The sequence below is a fragment of the Solanum verrucosum genome, unplaced genomic scaffold (assembly GCF_900185275.1).
Source record: "Solanum verrucosum unplaced genomic scaffold, falcon-dt-bn FXZP01000121.1, whole genome shotgun sequence".
In the NCBI taxonomy this organism is placed as follows: Eukaryota; Viridiplantae; Streptophyta; class Magnoliopsida; order Solanales; family Solanaceae; genus Solanum; species Solanum verrucosum.
The window spans coordinates 1,230,601-1,249,643 of record NW_026020509.1 but is presented as its reverse complement, the minus strand read 5'-3'; the positions used below and the strand labels follow the sequence as shown (position 1 = coordinate 1,249,643).

Here is a 19,043-nt window from a genome sequence, read left to right as displayed (position 1 = left end):
AAAATTTTAAATTGTAATTCTTATTGTATGATTTGTAATGTTTTTACGTCATTTTCAAATAATAGAGGTCATTTCTTCTTTCTCAATTTATGTAGTACTAAAAAAAATTTGAGATTCAATCAATTTTTTTTGTCTTTGAAATATTTCTAGCTGTTAATTACTGTAATTTATAGTACTTTCTAAGAAATTTTGAAATAATATATATTATTTCATTTGTCCCAATTTATGTGTCACCGATAAAATTTGAAGAGTCAATAAGATATTTTATATATTTTTATATCTTTTAAATATTTAAGTAATTAATTATTGTGATTTATAATATTTTATACAATTATTTAGTATAGTAAAATAAATTTAAAAGAAACAACCAAAACGAATTCATCATAGGAAATTACCAAAGCATCCTTCAATACATCAATAATGGGTCCCACTTTTTGTTTTTAAGAAATTGCACATTTGAAAGATATTTTTGTCCAAAATATTGTGTAAAAAATGTGTATTTATTGTGATTTTGAATGTTTTGTGGGGTAATAGGACGCACGCAAAGTTAAGGTGCCTTTTTGAAAATTTGGGACAACTTCAAGTAGTATCACTTAAGGTTTTTTCTCAAAATCTAATTTACTTTCGTAAATTATGTGTCAGATCAAAATCAGATAAACAAATTCAAAAGGAATGAGTAATAAATAGCTCATACAATGACATATTTATTATTTAAAAGAAGTCTCCTTTTGGTTGAAAGCTAACAAGATAGTTACAATGTAACTAAATACTATAAAAATCTTTGCATTGTAGCTTATTATATATAGATATAGATATGTGCATGACTCACGTGAACCAATCATCCCACAAGAGTATAGAACTTCAAAGCCAACAATGGATGACCTGCTATGGTGATTCAATTAATGAAACGAGAAATTTCTTACGTTCTTCTTGCTTCCGCGAATGGTGGAAAGAAGGAGCATTCGAAAACTGATGAGTGAAGATCAACAGTAATTACGATGTTAAACAATGGTGAAAAATTGCTGCACAAATAACAATTACTGGGATTTTGGTACAGTTAAGCTGAAAGGAGTTGAACTAATTTGAGGACAACACCAAAGTCCCCTTCAGGGAGGCAAAACAAATGCCAATTTCGGAGTGTACCAACTTCTAATACTGCGCTTTTGAAAGTAAAAGGACCCATTTTTCAAGGGAAGTGTACTCTAGCATTGCAAGAAGAAATCTAACATCTCGTAATCTGATTTGAGGTAGAGTTCAAACAATGACACAGGTAAGAATAATTATGGAACAGATGGGAACAAACATTAAAAGGCCATTGTGAATACATAGCACAAACTATTCGAAAGCAGGATCAGCCCAACAAGCTAGGTATGTATCGCCATCTTACGAGAGAAGCAAGCCACACAGCAATCTGGTTCCCGCCAAGTAGATAGTTTCCACTTCAATTTCCCTCTAACAAGGGACAGCACAGAGTGCAGAAATAATATCAATCAAGAAGGCAAGAACACACTCATAAGAAATAAGGTACTCCTGTCCTGGGTCCTCGCATCTGGTTGTTTTCTTCAGTTTCAGTGAAGAACTTCACCTCTCTCTCCTGATAAAAGAACAAAAATAAGAATAAGAAAGATTCTATGAAACACAGCAACTGACAGCAAAAATTCCATATATAGAAAATGTTGTCAGGAAAGATGAGGGAAATGAAAACATAAATAAACAAATAAAAAAAAGATACAAAGATATGCAATGCTAACACTGCCAGTGGAGAATGCTCTAAAGAGAAACTGCCTAAAACGTTCCATGTTCTCTCCATCTTCCTTACCACATAGCTAAGCCAGTACAACTATGCAATTCCACTCCATGCTTAGTACATGAAAATTTATTTCTATCCTCATTCAGTCCCATTGAGAATGAACCACCAACTCTTCTATGAAGTCCGGTAGTCCACACAAGCACAAGTCCAGTTGATTCGTCTATTCCTGTTTCTAGTGTATAGTTGTAAACAAATCTTATCAAAATCTTCTAATTCTAATATGATTCACCAAGAGAGAGAAACAAAGCAGCTCCACAAGGAGCTTTACAGAAGGAACAGTCAGCATCAGTATCTCGCATCACATTTCCAACCCTTTATACTGGAACGTGATACTTCCTAGATCATTAAGAATTTAAGAGGATCTCAATTTTGATTTAAGTATTTCAGCATTCCTTTGACACATTTCCATCAATAATTTTCTGATAAGAAACAAAGTTAATAATGAACTCCTAGAGATGAACACCCTTCTATGATCCAACTACAATAGGCAAACTTCAATTTAACCTAACGTAACACATACCATGTTGAATCATGAATTGCAAGATCAATTTTAAAAAAATAGGTACTCATCACTTTGAAGTACAACGATCAGCAGAATACACAATCAAACAGAAAGGGCATTACTAGGTAATCCCTTTATTTCAGAAAGGCTAACTAGAAGTTGAATAAGCATTGGAAAAGCGCAAAAGTACCATATTCTCATTGAAGCTCAATATTGAAGCAACATTTCCACAGCGATAACAGTAGTTGGGAGCAGACCAAACCTTCATATACAAAGGAAACAGTGTCACATTAAATATATACTTACTACATGTTTAAAAGAATGTATGTTCAACATGCCATAAAAAATTTATTACTCAGTACTCACAGTAACGAGTCCTTTGTCCTGGAACATGTACTTCAGACCTTCCTGGACAAGTTGGTGTGCCCGACAAACTAGATCCAACTTATTGATGTGATTAAACTGCAAGCATGGCATGAGAATGTTGTTAGAAAAGGATATATAGCGATATCAAACATCTTTAACCCACTTACCTCAGTGGTAACCCTGGATCCAAACAGCCAACCTGCTCCTCGAGGACTTACTGCCCATGTTTCAATCTCTTCAGGATCGCTCCACATAAGATCACAAAAAGGCCCTTCATGCGGAATTTCACAATTACGTTCAATGACCCTGATCTGCATGTCATAAACAAAAAGAAGCTATATCAGTTCCTTGATTGTTTGTTTTTTGGTTAACCGATAAAATCCGTTGTTTCTAGATTCAAAACTCAGTGGATAACCAAGAAGCAATGTTAGTTCTTTATGATCCCACATATCGATTTCATCGCCTAAGTCAAGATATATCACATCAATACACTTGAACAATCTGAAACTTGTTACAGTAAAAAAAACGAAACACCTCAACATTCAAGTCAGCTACCTGATCAATAGTCCTAACATCCGGAGAAAGGCCACCATGGACACATAGTACCTGAAATGGAACACAGGCGGATTAATATATAAAAGATATGGCCAAGCAATTATTATCTTATCAAGAGTACCAGAACATACTGTTCCATCTATAATTGCCGAGAGAGTCAGATAGTCAAATACGTCAGTGCAATACCGCCAAGCATTTGCATTTCCATACTTCCTTTGGCATTCATCATAGAATCCATAGACCTATTAAAAACAGGTAGAAAGTAAAGATCAGAAAATAACATGTCTAGGAGGTGTGTTCCTTTGCATGCCATGCATAAATCCATCCTATAGAAGCAAATCTTCAAAGAATTCTAAGTGAGAACAGAACAAAACCAAAGGTATCAACTTAAAATAAGAGCAGCAGCAGCAATAATAAAAGTAATAAGCAAATACTGAATGAAACTCAAGTTACAAAGTAAGCTTCCTCCAGAATGCATCAACATTAGCTGCATCAAGCTCAAAGGCTACTCCAGTTAGCTCTTTGCAACACAGTCATCATGAGTCGCCTTACTGATATTTCAAGGCTAGAACCCATGAATACAATGAGCATAGAATGCAACAACAGTAATCATTAAGAATACAAGAGAGTATTAAACATTGTCCAAGCGAGAGTTCAAAAAAAAGAAACCCTCACAGAGAGTAACGACCAGCTCATTTTCTCTCTATCTTTTTCTTTATAACTAAGAAATACCATGTATTAGATGGCCCAACTCCAATCGACCCACAAGTTCGAAACTCAGCAGAGTATGGCCCCACCCTCTTCTTTTATTTATCAGGTGAGTATGGTCCCACCCCTTTATTTTGCCTCCACTTAAATACCAAGCTTCCATCAGCAGCAGCAGCAGGGTTCAAACTCACCCTACCCACACATCCCCTTATACCCTTATCACTAATACTGATCAACGGCCTTGGGGGACTTCTTTCTTTTTTTTGGATAAGGTAAGGTAGATTATTGATATAATGGTACCAAGCTGGTACTTACATAGATTACGAAAGTCGGGGAGCAGTCTACTTTCTGTATTACATCATTAGAGAGTCCAAGAATTCCAAAAGTTGAGCTGGACACTCTAGCAAAACGCACTTAAGCCAGAAATGCAAATTAGGTATAAAATTGTACTTTAAAACAGAAGAATGTTGTTTTTTCCCAATAATAAGTCAAACTCCCAAAGGCATTGGGAGCCATAACTGCCAACTTTAGATCTGCTGTCTGCACATTTAGTCAAACAGTCCAATGACAGCAACAGACCAATTGCTTCTTTAAGAAGAAAAAAGAACAAGTATTTTTTTATTTGGGGGGGGGGGGGGGTTCAAAAAAATTGTTAAATAAAGAATCACAAGCGCATCTATGGTACTTGCATCAAACACACACTTCTTAAATAGCTATTATCTATGAATTTAAGTATAACATCTAATACCTGAGTTAGCTGCCTGCTCTCATGATTCCCGCGTAAAAGTGTAATGTTGGCAGGATATCTGGTAGCAAATTAAAAACAAAAGGTAGATAAATAAGAACCAATGCCCTATCACCTTTCAATAGACTAGCAGGAAAATCAACAGCTGCCAGTGCCATACAAAATTCACATTTGCTCAACTGAGGCAAAGAAGATAATATGAGTCAATCGTTGAAGATGAAAATATTGGGTAAAGTGGAAGACAGAACAAGAGAAGGGGAACCATCATAACATATAGGCAAAAAAATGAATATTATAAAAGCTCAATGCTTTCCATGAGCATCAAATTGATTTCAAAAAGAAAACATTACCTACGGTGATTTTATTGAAAAGATAATACAACGTTTGTCAAAATATACGTGTCCATATCACAAAGTTCGCAGCGCAATTAACAATTTTATCAACCTAATGATTCCTCCTGAGACAGTAAGGAATAAGCAGTAATACCATTTTCTAAAAGTAGACAGGTGATACAAATTCTATATAAATATTTCTTACCATACCTTGCTTTAAGGAGCAATAAAATTGTGAAAACTTCGAGACTATTGTATCCACGATCAACAAAATCTCCCTGCCCAATTATGAGAGATGGGTGAACTAGAATCCTGGAATAAATTTTTTCACAAGATAATCCGTAAACGTCCATCTATGGACTAGGAATAAACTATATGAATTTTACCATAAAGATGTAATTTGTCTCTGGCACATGACCACCAGTGTGGAAAAGTTTCATTAGATCATGAAATTGGCCGTGTATATCCCCACAAACAGTAACTGGACTATTAACAGGTTGCACATTTGACTCCTCAATTAGGATCTCCTTAACCTGTGAAAAAGTGTCACATGTTTTAGACACAAATGAAATACAATGCATGCTCCCAAGTGAAATTAGATGTGATGCTGAAGTGCAAGGCTGTAAACATTATTGAACAAATGCAAAAAGAACTATCTGCCTACTACAACCCATAACCCCAATAACTATTGTTAATGTGATTGGTGTGCAGGAAGAAGATACCAAACTAATGCACTATCAGTATCATGTGCCACATGCAATCAAACACTTTTCTCTGAATGATGTCTATAGAAGAAGCAATTTAGACCTCCACTTATTTGCGTAATGCGTCATACTTCAGGTAGTCATTCTTTTTATTCTCAACTCTCAATCATGCATGTCAAAAGAAGACAAGCTCTTGTTATGCTGGATTGATTAGTACCACAGGAAGTCAAATGATACATGAAACAATCATGGAATTATATGAGAAGGAACTTACCTCACAAATATAACCACCTAATCAAAATAAATAAGACAAAAACTATAACTCGGGAACTCTAATATACATCCACCCAACAAATATAAGCAAATGACTCCCCTATATTTCCATTTCCTCCCATCTCAAAAGCATTCTATTGATCTGTAAACCTTCACAACAGGCTTTGACTTGGCAAGGCCAGGGAATAAACCCAATAGTCATATAGTCGAATTGTATGTGTTAAGCATGACCAAAAATTGTCACATTATCTAAATTTGTAGGCTAATGGATGACATGGAAGCATGAATAAAGGCTTGAGTCTTTACTAATAGCTTCAATAATCAAAGATTTCAGGTTGCAATAATCTTTGTTAGAAGCAACTACTTGAAAGGAAGGTCAGTACTACACCAATACTATGTAGGTCACAATGGGTTCATGTTACAAACTAATTATGCTTTATAGCCTATTCCTCACTTATTTTGTACTTCCAATTAGTGCCTGTGAAACTTTTTCCTTCTGGATACCGCTATTACTGCCCCACCCACCCACCATCATGTTTATCAACCTTGAAATTTGATCAAATGCCATGAAGTATGAAAAGGAAAGGGCAATTGACAAACCAACATGAAGTTTTTACTGGGTAAACCTACCGATTCCTATGAGGTTAAATGAGCTTTGTTCTTTTGAAATTAATGGGGAACACATCTTGTTAACATGCAAATCCGATCCCTATAAAATAAGTTCACTAGATGGAGATATGAGAAAAACAAGAGCAGACGGTAGATGTTATTATGGTTAGATTTTTTAAGAGAAATTTTCCGGATCACAAAAAACACTCTCTAAATCAAGCTTCAAAAAAATACTTGCAGTACACATAAGAAAATCATTAACTTCCTCAAGTGAAAATGAGACTAATCTGCTGAATGTAAGACACCTCTGCATAAATACTCCCCATTGACATTTCTCCCTTTCACAGAAGCCTATAAACGAAAAAACAAAATCAACAATATCTACAAGCTAACCCCCCCCCCTCCTCCCCAAAAAAAAAACAGCTTTCCCAAAGTAATGAGCCAAATGGAAAAATCAAATAACCTTTACTATTACTAGAATTTATGATTATTTTGTTTTAGTAAACAGCTTGTTAGACATGTGTCAACAAATCAATCAATCAACCTTTCAAACCTTACCTATTTAAGCTCAGCTATAGGAATCTTCTACATCTATTTCTTCTCTATTCCGGCAAATTTCGTTACAAAACTGGAAATACTTGTAGATGTGCTTTTTAAGAAAAAAAAAAAAGGATAAAAGTATTAAACATACGTATTCACAGAGGAGCTGAAGCTCGTCCTCCGCCAGATGCTGTCCCTCTTTAACCTTCGTTATCCACTGGTCCAAATCCATCGCCCTTCTTCTAAATCTAGTGTTCCTTCTTCGTTGCAATTAAACCTACCAGTTGTATAGAAATGTACGGATTTATCTGAAGCGTAATGTAGAAGAGCCGATTGATTCAGCTGCCGTTTCCGATGAATTGATGCCGGAAAGTTGCTCGATCGGATACTGCCCAAAACCCCAATCGGAGAAAACAGAGTTTCCGATCCCTTCGGATGGAGTGAATTTTGAAACCCTGGCGAAGTGAGACTTTACGTACAGTGGTATTTTGGCCAGAAATTGATTGGACTATTTTACCCTTTCATCCCTAGCCCACATTTTTGGCAACCCCACGACTGCGATTAGTTGGTTTTATTTGTGGCCAAAATATAAAGAGACTATTATTTTCCTCTTTGGGGTAAACGATTAATGTAGAGATATGCATTTGAAAAGCTTCATTTTAAGGTAAAGTATTGTTATTAAAGTTGGTGTCAAGACTTCTTATATTTAATTTCTACATTTCAAATCATAATTTTATTTATTTATTAATTTCGAAATATATGTTGTTAAAGTTGGAGTAAAGATAATTTATATATTATATAAAAAGAAATTAGTATAAATATAGTTGATCAGTATTTTTGAAATATATTAAATTTATAGTGTTAAAGTTGGCTTCGGACCTGCTTCCCAATCAAATGCACTTAATTTTCAAATTTTGAATTTAGAAATTTAATTAAGGAGGGATGGTTGTCATCTCACCGCAACCTTTAGTGGCAATAAAAAAAATATACTCATTTCATTATACTGCTAAATTTAAATCTCGAATTTATCTCTAACAATATTTTTTTGAAAAATATACTTCTAAGTAATAATTATGGTAACTTAGTAGTAATTTTCTTAGCAATTATAACTTATAAGTATCAATAACTATCTTTAACCGCATTTATTTATTTATTTCCATCATCATCATCACTAACCATTGTTACTAGCCACCATTTATAAACATCTTTATTGACTATTATCACTATAACAACAACAAAATATAGCAATAAGTAATCACCACTATTAACTATTTAATTATTCTTTACAAGTATTAGACATCATTAATTGTTATTATCAACCACCGTGATAAACTTTCAACTATGATGTCACACATCATATTGATGCGATATTGATGAAGAGGAGATATAAAAGTGTCTTAGTGAGGAGTTTTGAGAGGTTGTCTAATGTGAATACGAGGAGACCAAAAAAATTATACGGAAATATGATTAGATATGACATAATGCAACTTCGGTTTATTGAAGATACAACATTAGATACAAGGGTGTAAAGATTGCAAATTAATGTAGAAGGTTAGTAGGTAGCGAAACATTGTTTTATTTTTCGATAGATTTAGGCTTTGCGGTGTATGTCATAATATTAACTTTATTCTTGTAGTTTCTTGCTTTCGACATCTATCATTTGTTTATTGTGTTTTAATTGATGCACTATTTTATTGTTGTTAGTTCATTGCTTGACCATTTTGTCTACCCTCTGTCATCTTCAAACCTCATACCTTATTCCTCAGTCGTAATTTTTATTATATTATATGTAAATACATTTAAGATACTATTATTTTTATTACTTATCAAACACTAAACACTACAAAATACGCAAAAACATATTTTCCTCGATAACAAATACACCCATAATGTAAAAATATATCGAAAGTAAATTTTGGAGCCCACTTTCAATTTGTCAAAATTTAAGAGGTCTCATACAATTAACATCGGTGGTGCGAGACATACTATAAAGTTTGTCAACCTGGCTATTGAGCCGCATCGAGAAAGAGGATAAATTCACAGGGAAGGAAAGAAGAAAAAGACCCGAATGCGAAAAAAAGCCCTAAATCGAAGCACACAATCTTCAGCTAATAATCTCTCCAATTTCCAATACACCCTAAATTGAAGCCATGGCAGGAAGAGAAGTTCGAGAATACACCAATCTCACCGATCCTAAAGGTATTTTCGCATACACATATGTAACTGCTAGCTAGTTTTTTGCTATTCATTGCTTTTTTAGGTTTAACCTGTAAATGCAAACAAATTTTTGGTAGATAAGAAATTCGGTAAAGGGAAGGATAAGATAGATGACGAGGAGGTCACTTTCCAACGCATGGTTTCCAAGGTTAGCGAATTCCGTTTCTCCAACTTTATATGGTTGTTAATTTTATTAGAAGTGAGTGAGTTTGGTTTGTGATTTGAATTTCATCTGCTTTTAGCAAAATTGAGTCCATTACAGCTCTGGAAAGTTGATGTTGAATCGTGTGAACCGACTCGTTTAACAGCTTTAGCTATTAATCTTATTGAACTGCACTTAATTTAGAAATTTAAGTTGTTAGGGAGGAGACGTGTTTACTTATTTTATTATTTTAACTCCGCAGTTTATAACTTGAGCACAGCATATGTTTCAGTTTTCTTCATAGCATATGCTGTTTAGTTTTTCATAAACTTGGCCATTTGCTGTATATGACTTTTCATCGGCATAGTGAAATATTTGATAACTAGGGAAGATGTTAGTTGTTGAATGAAGAACGCTAGTGAAGATACCACAGTTTATGATAGCGCTGTTTTAAAAGTAGGAGCATGTTTGAATAATCACCACGTTCTATGTTGGATGACGTGAAGTTAGTGTCTTTTATTTGAGAAAAGGTGACTCAGGTTTTTATATTGGTTAGGAGTAACTCTTTTTGAGATAAGTGTTAATGATACTAATTTTAATAGCCTCCAAGTTTTCTTACTTACACAAAGCCTCTACCTTACCCCTATTACCCTCATCTCCCTCCACCACCAGCTCCTCCTCTACCTCCTCTGTTACCATCTTCCGCCTCCTCCTCCATCTCCCATCCGCCTCACCTCCACCTTTTGCAGTAAATCCAACAACTTTGGTGAGTTCATATAATAATATTTCTCCTCTTATCCTAGCTATCAAAAGGAAAAAAGAAAAGAAGAAGTTCCCATTTTCGAAATCTGGAAGGATTGAGAAACTGACTGGATCTGCACAACCAGTCCATTTTGTATTTACTGCTCTTTGTATTTACTCCACTATCCTTCCTCTTTTTGCTACTGAACGTCAAGCTACATAGTTGTTTTGTTAAGCCTATAAGCAACTAGATTTTATTTATTTTCTTAGCAAGGGGAATGCTTGATTATTCCAAAAGGTAAAACACTTAAAAGAGCTATGGACTGAAATAAGGGAAACATTCTGTCCACCTATTAGCATTTAGATAAGAGGTTTTGCAGTATGTTTGGATATAGAAAGTCTTCGAGGACAAGTATAGCACTACTAACTACTACTGGAAAATTTTTGATGGTCTTGAATCATTGTAAATTCAGATATGTCAGATATACATGTAATCTAAAGTCATTTCAGGGTTAGATCATGTTATAAAATATTCATCGTAACATGCCCCAATTTCTGATAACATGCCCTGACAGGGATCCTGGCTTTTCCTACTGGGTGCTTGACATGTTCAGATGCAAGAGGTTGCTGGGGAACGTGGAGGTTACCTTCATGGAAGAGGCGGTATAGATTCTTGCTCACAATAATTGCTACCTCCTTTTTTCTTTTTGGTACATTAGTCTGTCCATATAATAGAAATGTGGAATAGTTTCTTGAATCTTGTTTAAGTTATACATTGCAGCCCTGGATAGCGATGACTTGCTTTACCTCAAGGAGCAGATGGAAGCCGAGGAAGATGCTGAACGCCTTCTGCGACGTACGGAAAAACGTGCATTTCAAGCATTCAAGATATCCTTTTTGTTTGTTCCTTCTTTGATGTTACCTCTGCATAATAATATTGAATGGTGACGACAGGTGCTAATTGATGTCAATTGAATTTCATTTACACATAGAGTTATTAAATAGGTTGATTTGATGATTTACCCCGTCGGATTTTAGCTTTGCCAGCCGAGAGGATGTGTTGTGGCTTGCGAAAGTTGGGACACATATAACTTATCCCCCCAAAAATGACACATATGTAGAGTTATCAAGTTGTATAACCATTTACTTCTTCTATGTATTGCTTAACTAGTTTAAACAAAGCTGTTGCTGATTCTTCACCTGCATCTATTCCCCTGCCACTTCGTGTTGAGCCCAAGCCAAAAAGTGGGATCAGGTACAAATGATTTACATTCTTACTTTACACACTTTTTCTTCCATGTCTTCTCCCTAGTCTTTTTTTCTTCTAGTTTCTGTGCCCCAGTAATCAGAAGGTGAGTTATCTTAACATCTTGGTAATTTTTTGTGTTCAAATATTCAAGGAGTCAAACTAAGATATGTACTGGTCTACAATACAGGCAGCAAGATGTACTAAAAAGGGTTTTAGAAGTCAAGCCTAAGAAGCAGAAAGTTTCTAGAGGGTCTGATGGGAGTAATTCCATCTCAAGTACACAGGCTATTCCTAGTAGCAACTCTGATTCCAATCAGGAGAAGCAGAAAGATATCTTGCCAGCTAAACCAAATGACACTGGAAATGAAACAAAGGTAGATAATCCGATAAAAAGCTTGGTAGCAGCATATGAGAGTTCAGATGATGAAGATTGATTTTGTATGGATATTGACGAATGATTCTAATTAGATCATAGTGTTTTAATCACTCAAATATCCTTAGCACTAGTTATGTGGCCATTTTGATCAAGGATCCATTGAGCATGCCTGCGTGCTGAGGCCTAAATCTTCTTACCCTGAATTAGCTGACGAGTGAATATCCACAAACTGTATGTTGTAATTTTACATAGTTGAGATGTGAGTTATTATTGTTTTACACAAAATTTGATTCTCACTATTACCCACCTCACAGGTCTCATTCACATATGTTTATTTTCACGCAACAGATTTTTAGGTTCAATTCCATTGATCATCAGCTTACAAATTGAACTCTGGAAATTACCCAGAATGAGAGTTACATGATCAATTAATTTGAAGGATCGTTTGATCTAAAAACGTTGATTTGTGACTAATGAAGTACAGTCAATTCTTTGTACAGTTTTATATTATGTTATCAACATTATTTGTAGTGTACGTTTCTTCGATTTTAATACTTTGTGCTAATAGGAAATCATATGATACTGTAACATGTATCTAATGATACAATCGAAGATTCAAACCATCATCATAAAAAGGAACTTTTATAGAGTATTGTTATACTAATGTGAATGAAGACTTAACCCGGAAGGACGAAGGCATAATATATACACATGTCTTGTAATTTAATCTTATATACCATTTATATTTTTAAATTTTAGATGTATATAAGTGGTCATTTAACTCATATAAAATTAAATAAATAGCTATATACAGATGTGCATATATTAATCAGTTTGAGTATATCTCATATTACTCCTTATTATGTCACATATGATACATACTCAAACTTTGATATAAATATCAATTGAGACCAACTTATATTATGCTAAAGATATATAATAGGATGGTTTTGTAGTAGAGTATTGTCGTTTAGTTTAGTTACGTTTGGGTTTTCACAGGTGAAGTCAGATAAAGAGGTTGTTGATTGGATCGAAAGAGACAACGTAATGCATGTAGTATACGTGTCACTATTCATGCAGTGTTTTTCCCAGGTGTCCAATTTATTACTAGTATCTTACTGGAACCCATATTCTATATATAAACACCCCTCGATCATATCGTTCTCTAATAGCCTCGTTTTTCTTCACCTTTATCTTTAAGCGGTGGGTTTTAGGAAAAAAGGAAAAAAACATACAATTATGCAGCCACGGAGATATGAGTTTGGCAGGGCGGATGAAGCTACACACCCTGATTCTATGCGTGCCACCTTGTCTGAGTTCCTCTCTACCTTCATTTTCGTCTTTGCTGGAGAAGGCTCTGTTCTTGCTCTTGGTAATTCCCAAGTCCTAACTTCTATGTTTCGAAATTTTCATCATTTTATATGACAGTTCGATACACAAAACATTCTGTATTAAAAAAAAGGAAGAGTGTTATTAATTAATCATTCATGTGAAATGTATGTGCAGATAAGTTGTACCCTGATAGAGCTTTAGGAGCGTCGAGATTGACGGCGATCGCACTGGCGCATGCATTTTCGCTCTTTGCTGCGGTAGCATCCAGTATGAACGTCTCTGGCGGTCATATTAACCCGGCTGTCACCTTTGGTGCTCTCGTGGGTGGCCGAGTTAGCGTCCTTCGTGCTGTCTACTATTGGATTGGTCAGTTGCTAGGTGCTGTTGTAGCCTCTGCCTTGTTGAGGCTTGCTACTGATGGCGTGGTAAGTTCACATAAATTGAAAGGGGGAATACTTCAATCCTAATACTCGAATTTTTTTTCAGTTATACCTCACTTTATACAATTATTTCGTTTTTTTTTTTCCAAGTTCAATTATTTACTACAACGAACAACAATTTTCTTATGGATACAGAGGCCTGTGGGATTTGCGGTAGCACCAGGAGTTGGCAATGGAAATGCACTTGTAATGGAAATAGTGATGACATTTGGGTTGGTCTACACTGTTTATGCAACAGCCATTGATCCAAAGAGGGGTAGTTTGGGGATTATAGCACCTCTTGCCATTGCTTTCATTGTTGGAGCTAATGTCCTTGTTGGTGGGCCTTTTGAAGGAGCATCCATGAACCCAGCAAGGGCTTTTGGGCCTGCTTTAGTGGGCTGGAGGTGGAGGAACCATTGGATCTATTGGTTAGGCCCATTTATTGGTGCAGCCATAGCTGGAATTATTTATGAGTTTGGACTCATACAGGCTCATGATGAAGCTCCAGTTCATACTCATCATCAGCCTTTGGCTCCAGAAGATTACTAAATATGTTTAAAAAGCACATTTGTGTGCAATATTATGAGTACTTGTTTTGTTTGTGAAGTTTGTATGTTTGGGTCTTTTTGTTTGCTTTCTTAGAGTCCCTGGCCCCTTCTTTGATGTATTTGCGACTTGTTTAATTTAAGTTGGTTACATGTGTAAGCTTTTAAATAACAAAAACAAGGCTATGTTGGCTCTGTATCAGTCGTTTATTGGTTATTGGTTTGTAGATATTAGATGTGTTAAATTCTTATAGAATTATTAAGAATTTTGCTTATCGGTTATTGATTGTTATCGGTTAAGTTATCTTAAAGCGGTTAAGATTTGACACCCAAAAGAATTATTGAAAATTAGACAAACCAAATGAATCATATACCTATTGCGAAGTTTGTGTTGAAAACCACATTTGTGGGCTCTATTATGAGGACTTGTTTTGTTTGGGAAGTTTTTGTATGTTTGGTTCTTTTTGTTGCCTTTTTAGAGTCCCTGGACTCTTCTTTTGATGTATTTTCGACTTGTTTAATTTAAGCTTGGGTGAATGTGTAAGCTTTTAACTAACAAAAACAAAGCTATGTTGTCCGGTTTGGTTTGATTTTGGAGTTTATTGGTTATAGGTTTGTAGATAGTAGATATGTTAAATTGTTATACAATTATTAAGAATTTTCCTTTATCGATTATTGATCAAAGTCGGTTTAGTTATTGATTAAATCGTTAAGATTTGACACCTAAAAGAATCATTGAAAATCACTTAGAAACATAGTGACAAATCAAATTAATCATTTACCCAAGTTGACGGATTGAATCTTGTTTGAAAGCAAATATTATTATATTATAGAATAATCGAGAGTTTGAGATGATTAGAAATAAAACTATGAAATTGAACTCTAAGTCAAAAACTTTATATTTCAGATAATATAAATATAACTATTTAATTTACTATTTTTTTCCTGATTAACAGAGATTTTCATTCATAACCAAAAGGGATCATTACAAATCAACATAGTTTTAGGACCAACTCCTTCTCATACTATCCATCCATCTTTCTAATCATACAGAATACAAAGCAAGAAACTAATTTATTACTACATTGCAAAAAGCCTAACTCTAAGAATATTGATTAAGAGCTTATAGTATAGATTTCCATTTTGCCTTGTGTTGTCCTCTCTCTCAGATAAATCGTATTCCATGACAAAAAAATCAAATGACATTTTTATTAATCACTCTTAAATCCCTACTGCAGTGTGTTATGCAATTTTACTTTGTAGGTTGTATTTATGGTATTGCTTTTTCAATATTAATTACAATAATTATTTGTACATTTTGATAAATAGAGCTATGTTTTAAGTTATTTCTTTTTTTATAATGAAAGTGACAAATAACTCAATTGTTATTTACCTAATCCCTCCGTCTCAATTTAACACACTGTAACTAGAATCTTATTACTTTGCACACTCCACCATATTTGGTTACAATAGTTTGGAGGAAAGTTAAATTTTGTTGTACATATTTGACTTATAAAAAATATTTAAATTTGCATGTAAAAAACATATTAAGAATATAATTACTTTAAATAATAATAAAAAGTGTTTTTTAATAATGCAATTTTTAATTAAGATGATCATACACTTTAAAAATCTAACTTAATTAGTAAGTTTGATTCTACAACAGTACTAATTAAAGAGTACAATTGAAAACTCAAGCAAAGAGATAGAGTTAGTTAAAACTCAAACACACATATTTCATATAAATGAAGTTTTAAAACTTTAGTATAATATATCAGAGTTCCATTTGTAAAAAAATTGAACTTCAACGTATGGTAGTTGATTTTTTTCGTATTTTAATTAAGAATATTTTTATCTAAATTTTATTCAGCATTAAAAAAACAACAAGTTCTTGATTATGTATCAAACAATGAATAATTTACAAAAATCTCCTCGAATTTGTTGATCATGAAAACTTCCACCCTACTTGTGTCATGAACAAAACTCTCGATTCAATAGTTTTTTACTTTTAATCTTAAAGGTCGATCTCGCGGCGTAGTTAGTTTCCTATCAAAACAACGGTTAACTTTTAAATACCAGTTCAAAAAGTGGCTACACTATCAATGTTTTACGATTTCAAAAAGAGAAACTTAATCAGCCCAGCCTATAAAGCCCAACATCCTAAGCCCAGCCCAGCCCAATACAAGCAAGGTTTTATATTTAAGTTTCTCTGTACCAGAAAGGGTTTTATAGATACGTTCGTGAGGAGAGAATCTCGATCTGCCGCAAGCCGAAAAAACCCTAGCAGCGGAAAGGGAAGAAACAGAGAACAACCATGGCGACACAAGATGTAAGGACTCTTTCGACTAAAGAAGCTGATATTCAGATGATGTTGGCTGCTGAAGTTCACCTCGGTACTAAGAATTGTGACTTCCAAATGGAGCGATACGCTTTCAAGCGCCGTAACGATGGTATGAAAGTCTTTAACTTGATTATCTATCTCATTTCCTTGATTCTATGTGTCTTTCGTTATGTTAAAAGTATATCTTATGTCTATTAGCTGTAAGTAGCACGGGTTTATGCATAATAGTTTGTAGATGCCTATTGTAAAGTTGGCATTAGGTGTATCGATTTGGTTATCCATGAACTTGTTTTAGAAAAAAATGTAAGTAACAGTTGGAAAGGTTTAGAATTTTTAGTCGCTGGAGGCGCCACGACTTCTTTGTGATAATCGTATTCAGCTCTCTTTACATGTTAGGATTTGCACATTTTTATGATTAAGCCGATTCATGAGTAGCTGTCTTCTAGGTGCACTTTATCAAACTATTAGATTCATATCAATTAGATATTGGCACTTAACAAGAAGTTTGATAAAGCAAACAACAGTAATGACTCTTACAGTTTATGTACTGCAACTATTCTAAAGTACATTAATTAATTCACCAGTCATGTGGATAGATTGGAATTGACCAACCTTGTGGCAAGTCAAGCTAATACCTTTACAATATGCATTGAATGCAATTAAGTATTTTGAAGTATTCTCAATTTTCTAAGGTTGAGTGTCTGTATTGGTCAAATTGTGATTAGATTGCATTGTTTGTAATTGCTGGTTTCTCCTCTAGATTATCTTTCCATTGTTTGACTTCATATATATAATATGCATTCATAGTCATTAAGCGTTTTATCTCATGTTGGAATTCTTTATCTGCAACATGTCATTCTCTCTCTTTTTTGTTTACTTCCATTAAATTTATCTTAGATGTGCATTTTACTACTACTCTATGTGGGCCAACTATAGATACAACTTCAAATTCATGGTGTCATAACAAAATCTTCATTAGTGGTTTTTGGTTTCTCTGTTTATTTGACCCTAAGTATTTATATTCGTAGGTATCTACATCATCAACCTTGGAAAGACATGGGAAAAGCTTCAAATGGCTGCCAGGGTGATTGTTGCTATTGAGAATCCTCAGGACATCATTGTTCAATCTGCCAGGCCATATGGACAGAGAGCTGTCTTGAAATTCGCCCAATATACTGGTGCACATGCTATTGCTGGACGTCATACCCCTGGAACATTTACCAATCAGCTTCAGACCTCATACAGTGAGCCGCGACTCTTGATTCTCACTGATCCAAGAACTGACCATCAGGTTTTACTTACTATCCTGCTACTAATATTCTCTTTTTAAACTTGCCAATGATAACTAACCTGTTTGAATACTTTGCAGCCAATCAAGGAAGCTGCACTTGGGAACATCCCAACTATTGCTTTCTGTGACACTGATTCTCCAATGCGCTATGTCGACATTGGTATCCCTGCCAATAACAAAGGAAAACACAGCATTGGTGTTCTTTTCTGGATCTTAGCAAGGATGGTACTCCAGATGCGTGGGGCCATTAATCAAGGACCTAAATGGGATGTTATGGTAAAGACCATCTTTATTCATTTTATTTTGTATAGCTCCAACTCCATTGTTACATTCTGCTGCTGGTGGTTGTGTGCTCTTCTGAAATTTAATAGATGATTTAATGCCTTCTTTTGTAGTCACTGAATATAGGTTTTTCATTTGCATCTGTTTATTTCTATTTTTGCAGGTTGATCTCTTCTTTTACAGAGAGCCTGAAGAGGCAAAGGAGCAAGAAGAGGAAGCGCCAGCTATTGCAGATTATGCAGACTACTCTGCTAGTGCTGCCCTTGGTGGTGACTGGACTAGTAGCCAAATCCCTGAGGCGCAATGGACTGCAGATGCTGCAGCACCTCCAGTAGGTGGTGGTTGGGCTGGAGACGGAGGTTAGTTTGTTATTTTGTGAAATTGGTTCCTGGTATTGTCTGCTAAAAACTTTCAACCCCAACTGAAACTTCATTGCTCTTGAGATCATTTTAGCTGATAGTCTTTTGCTTCTCTTTTTTTTTTCCCCGTGCTATAATTGTGAGCCTCTTCTGTGAGTAAGCATTTGGTGATTTTAAGTTATTTCTTATTCCTAAATTTGTCGGCACTAATAACCTTGCCTTTTTGTTTCCGGGAGGAATTTCAGCAGCTGATGGCGGATGGGACGCAGCAGCTCCCCCTGCACCAGTTCCTCTACCAGTACCAGATGTCCCCCCCACTTCTGGTGCTACAGGCTGGGAATGAGCCTTTTTCCTTTAAGCTCTTCATCCTTTTTTGGATAAAGATTAGATATTCCGAGTTCTACAATAGATGGTTTTTTAATGGCACAGTTAAAAAGGATTTTGACTTCGTGGATGTACTGAATTATTTAATCATTGCTAGAGCAGTGTTTCTTTGGAGAATCTGGAAGTGCTTTTGTTTTGAAAGAGTGGAAAAGCGAATTTTTGTTGTTGTCGTATCTATTTCCTCCTTCATGTTTCTGCCTTCATTCCATAATTGTATT

At 34.9% G+C, this 19,043-nt stretch overlaps 5 protein-coding genes across 6 annotated transcripts in view; 3 read left to right on the top strand and 2 right to left on the bottom strand.

Annotated features, from left to right (window-relative positions):
- The window catches only part of LOC125809614 (protein transport protein Sec61 subunit gamma-1-like), a 132,902-nt gene that overhangs the window by 39,522 nt on the left and 74,337 nt on the right, over positions 1 to 19,043 (bottom strand). The gene's annotated exons all lie outside the window — the stretch shown is intronic.
- LOC125809598 (phytochrome-associated serine/threonine-protein phosphatase 3) lies at positions 1,209 to 7,706 on the bottom strand. The gene is made up of 10 exons (XM_049489193.1): positions 7,296 to 7,706; positions 5,405 to 5,551; positions 5,229 to 5,296; positions 4,690 to 4,747; positions 3,365 to 3,475; positions 3,234 to 3,284; positions 2,846 to 2,989; positions 2,679 to 2,774; positions 2,503 to 2,574; positions 1,209 to 1,594 (listed from the first exon to the last, which is right to left on the bottom strand). Exons 1-10 carry the CDS (start codon positions 7,374 to 7,376, stop codon positions 1,511 to 1,513), a joined length of 912 nt encoding a protein of 303 aa, XP_049345150.1. The 5' UTR covers positions 7,377 to 7,706; the 3' UTR covers positions 1,209 to 1,510.
- LOC125809605 (uncharacterized) lies at positions 9,175 to 12,127 on the top strand. The gene is made up of 6 exons (XM_049489200.1): positions 9,175 to 9,343; positions 9,439 to 9,509; positions 10,859 to 10,907; positions 11,026 to 11,133; positions 11,424 to 11,499; positions 11,681 to 12,127. The coding sequence occupies exons 1-6, from the start codon at positions 9,295 to 9,297 to the stop codon at positions 11,925 to 11,927; spliced, it is 600 nt and encodes a 199-aa protein (XP_049345157.1). The 5' UTR covers positions 9,175 to 9,294; the 3' UTR covers positions 11,928 to 12,127.
- Positions 13,109 to 14,173, top strand: LOC125809602 (probable aquaporin TIP3-2). The gene is made up of 3 exons (XM_049489196.1): positions 13,109 to 13,241; positions 13,376 to 13,626; positions 13,777 to 14,173. The coding sequence occupies exons 1-3, from the start codon at positions 13,109 to 13,111 to the stop codon at positions 14,170 to 14,172; spliced, it is 780 nt and encodes a 259-aa protein (XP_049345153.1). The 3' UTR covers position 14,173.
- On the top strand, positions 16,393 to 18,967 carry LOC125809599 (40S ribosomal protein SA-like). 2 transcript variants are annotated; one of them, XM_049489195.1, is made up of 5 exons: positions 16,393 to 16,618; positions 17,538 to 17,800; positions 17,879 to 18,076; positions 18,246 to 18,441; positions 18,690 to 18,967. In XM_049489195.1, exons 1-5 carry the CDS (start codon positions 16,483 to 16,485, stop codon positions 18,782 to 18,784), a joined length of 888 nt encoding a protein of 295 aa, XP_049345152.1. In that variant the 5' UTR covers positions 16,393 to 16,482; the 3' UTR covers positions 18,785 to 18,967. The 2 variants fall into 2 exon arrangements, with proteins under 2 accessions (XP_049345152.1, XP_049345151.1); XM_049489194.1 differs by having other exon boundaries at positions 18,687 to 18,967.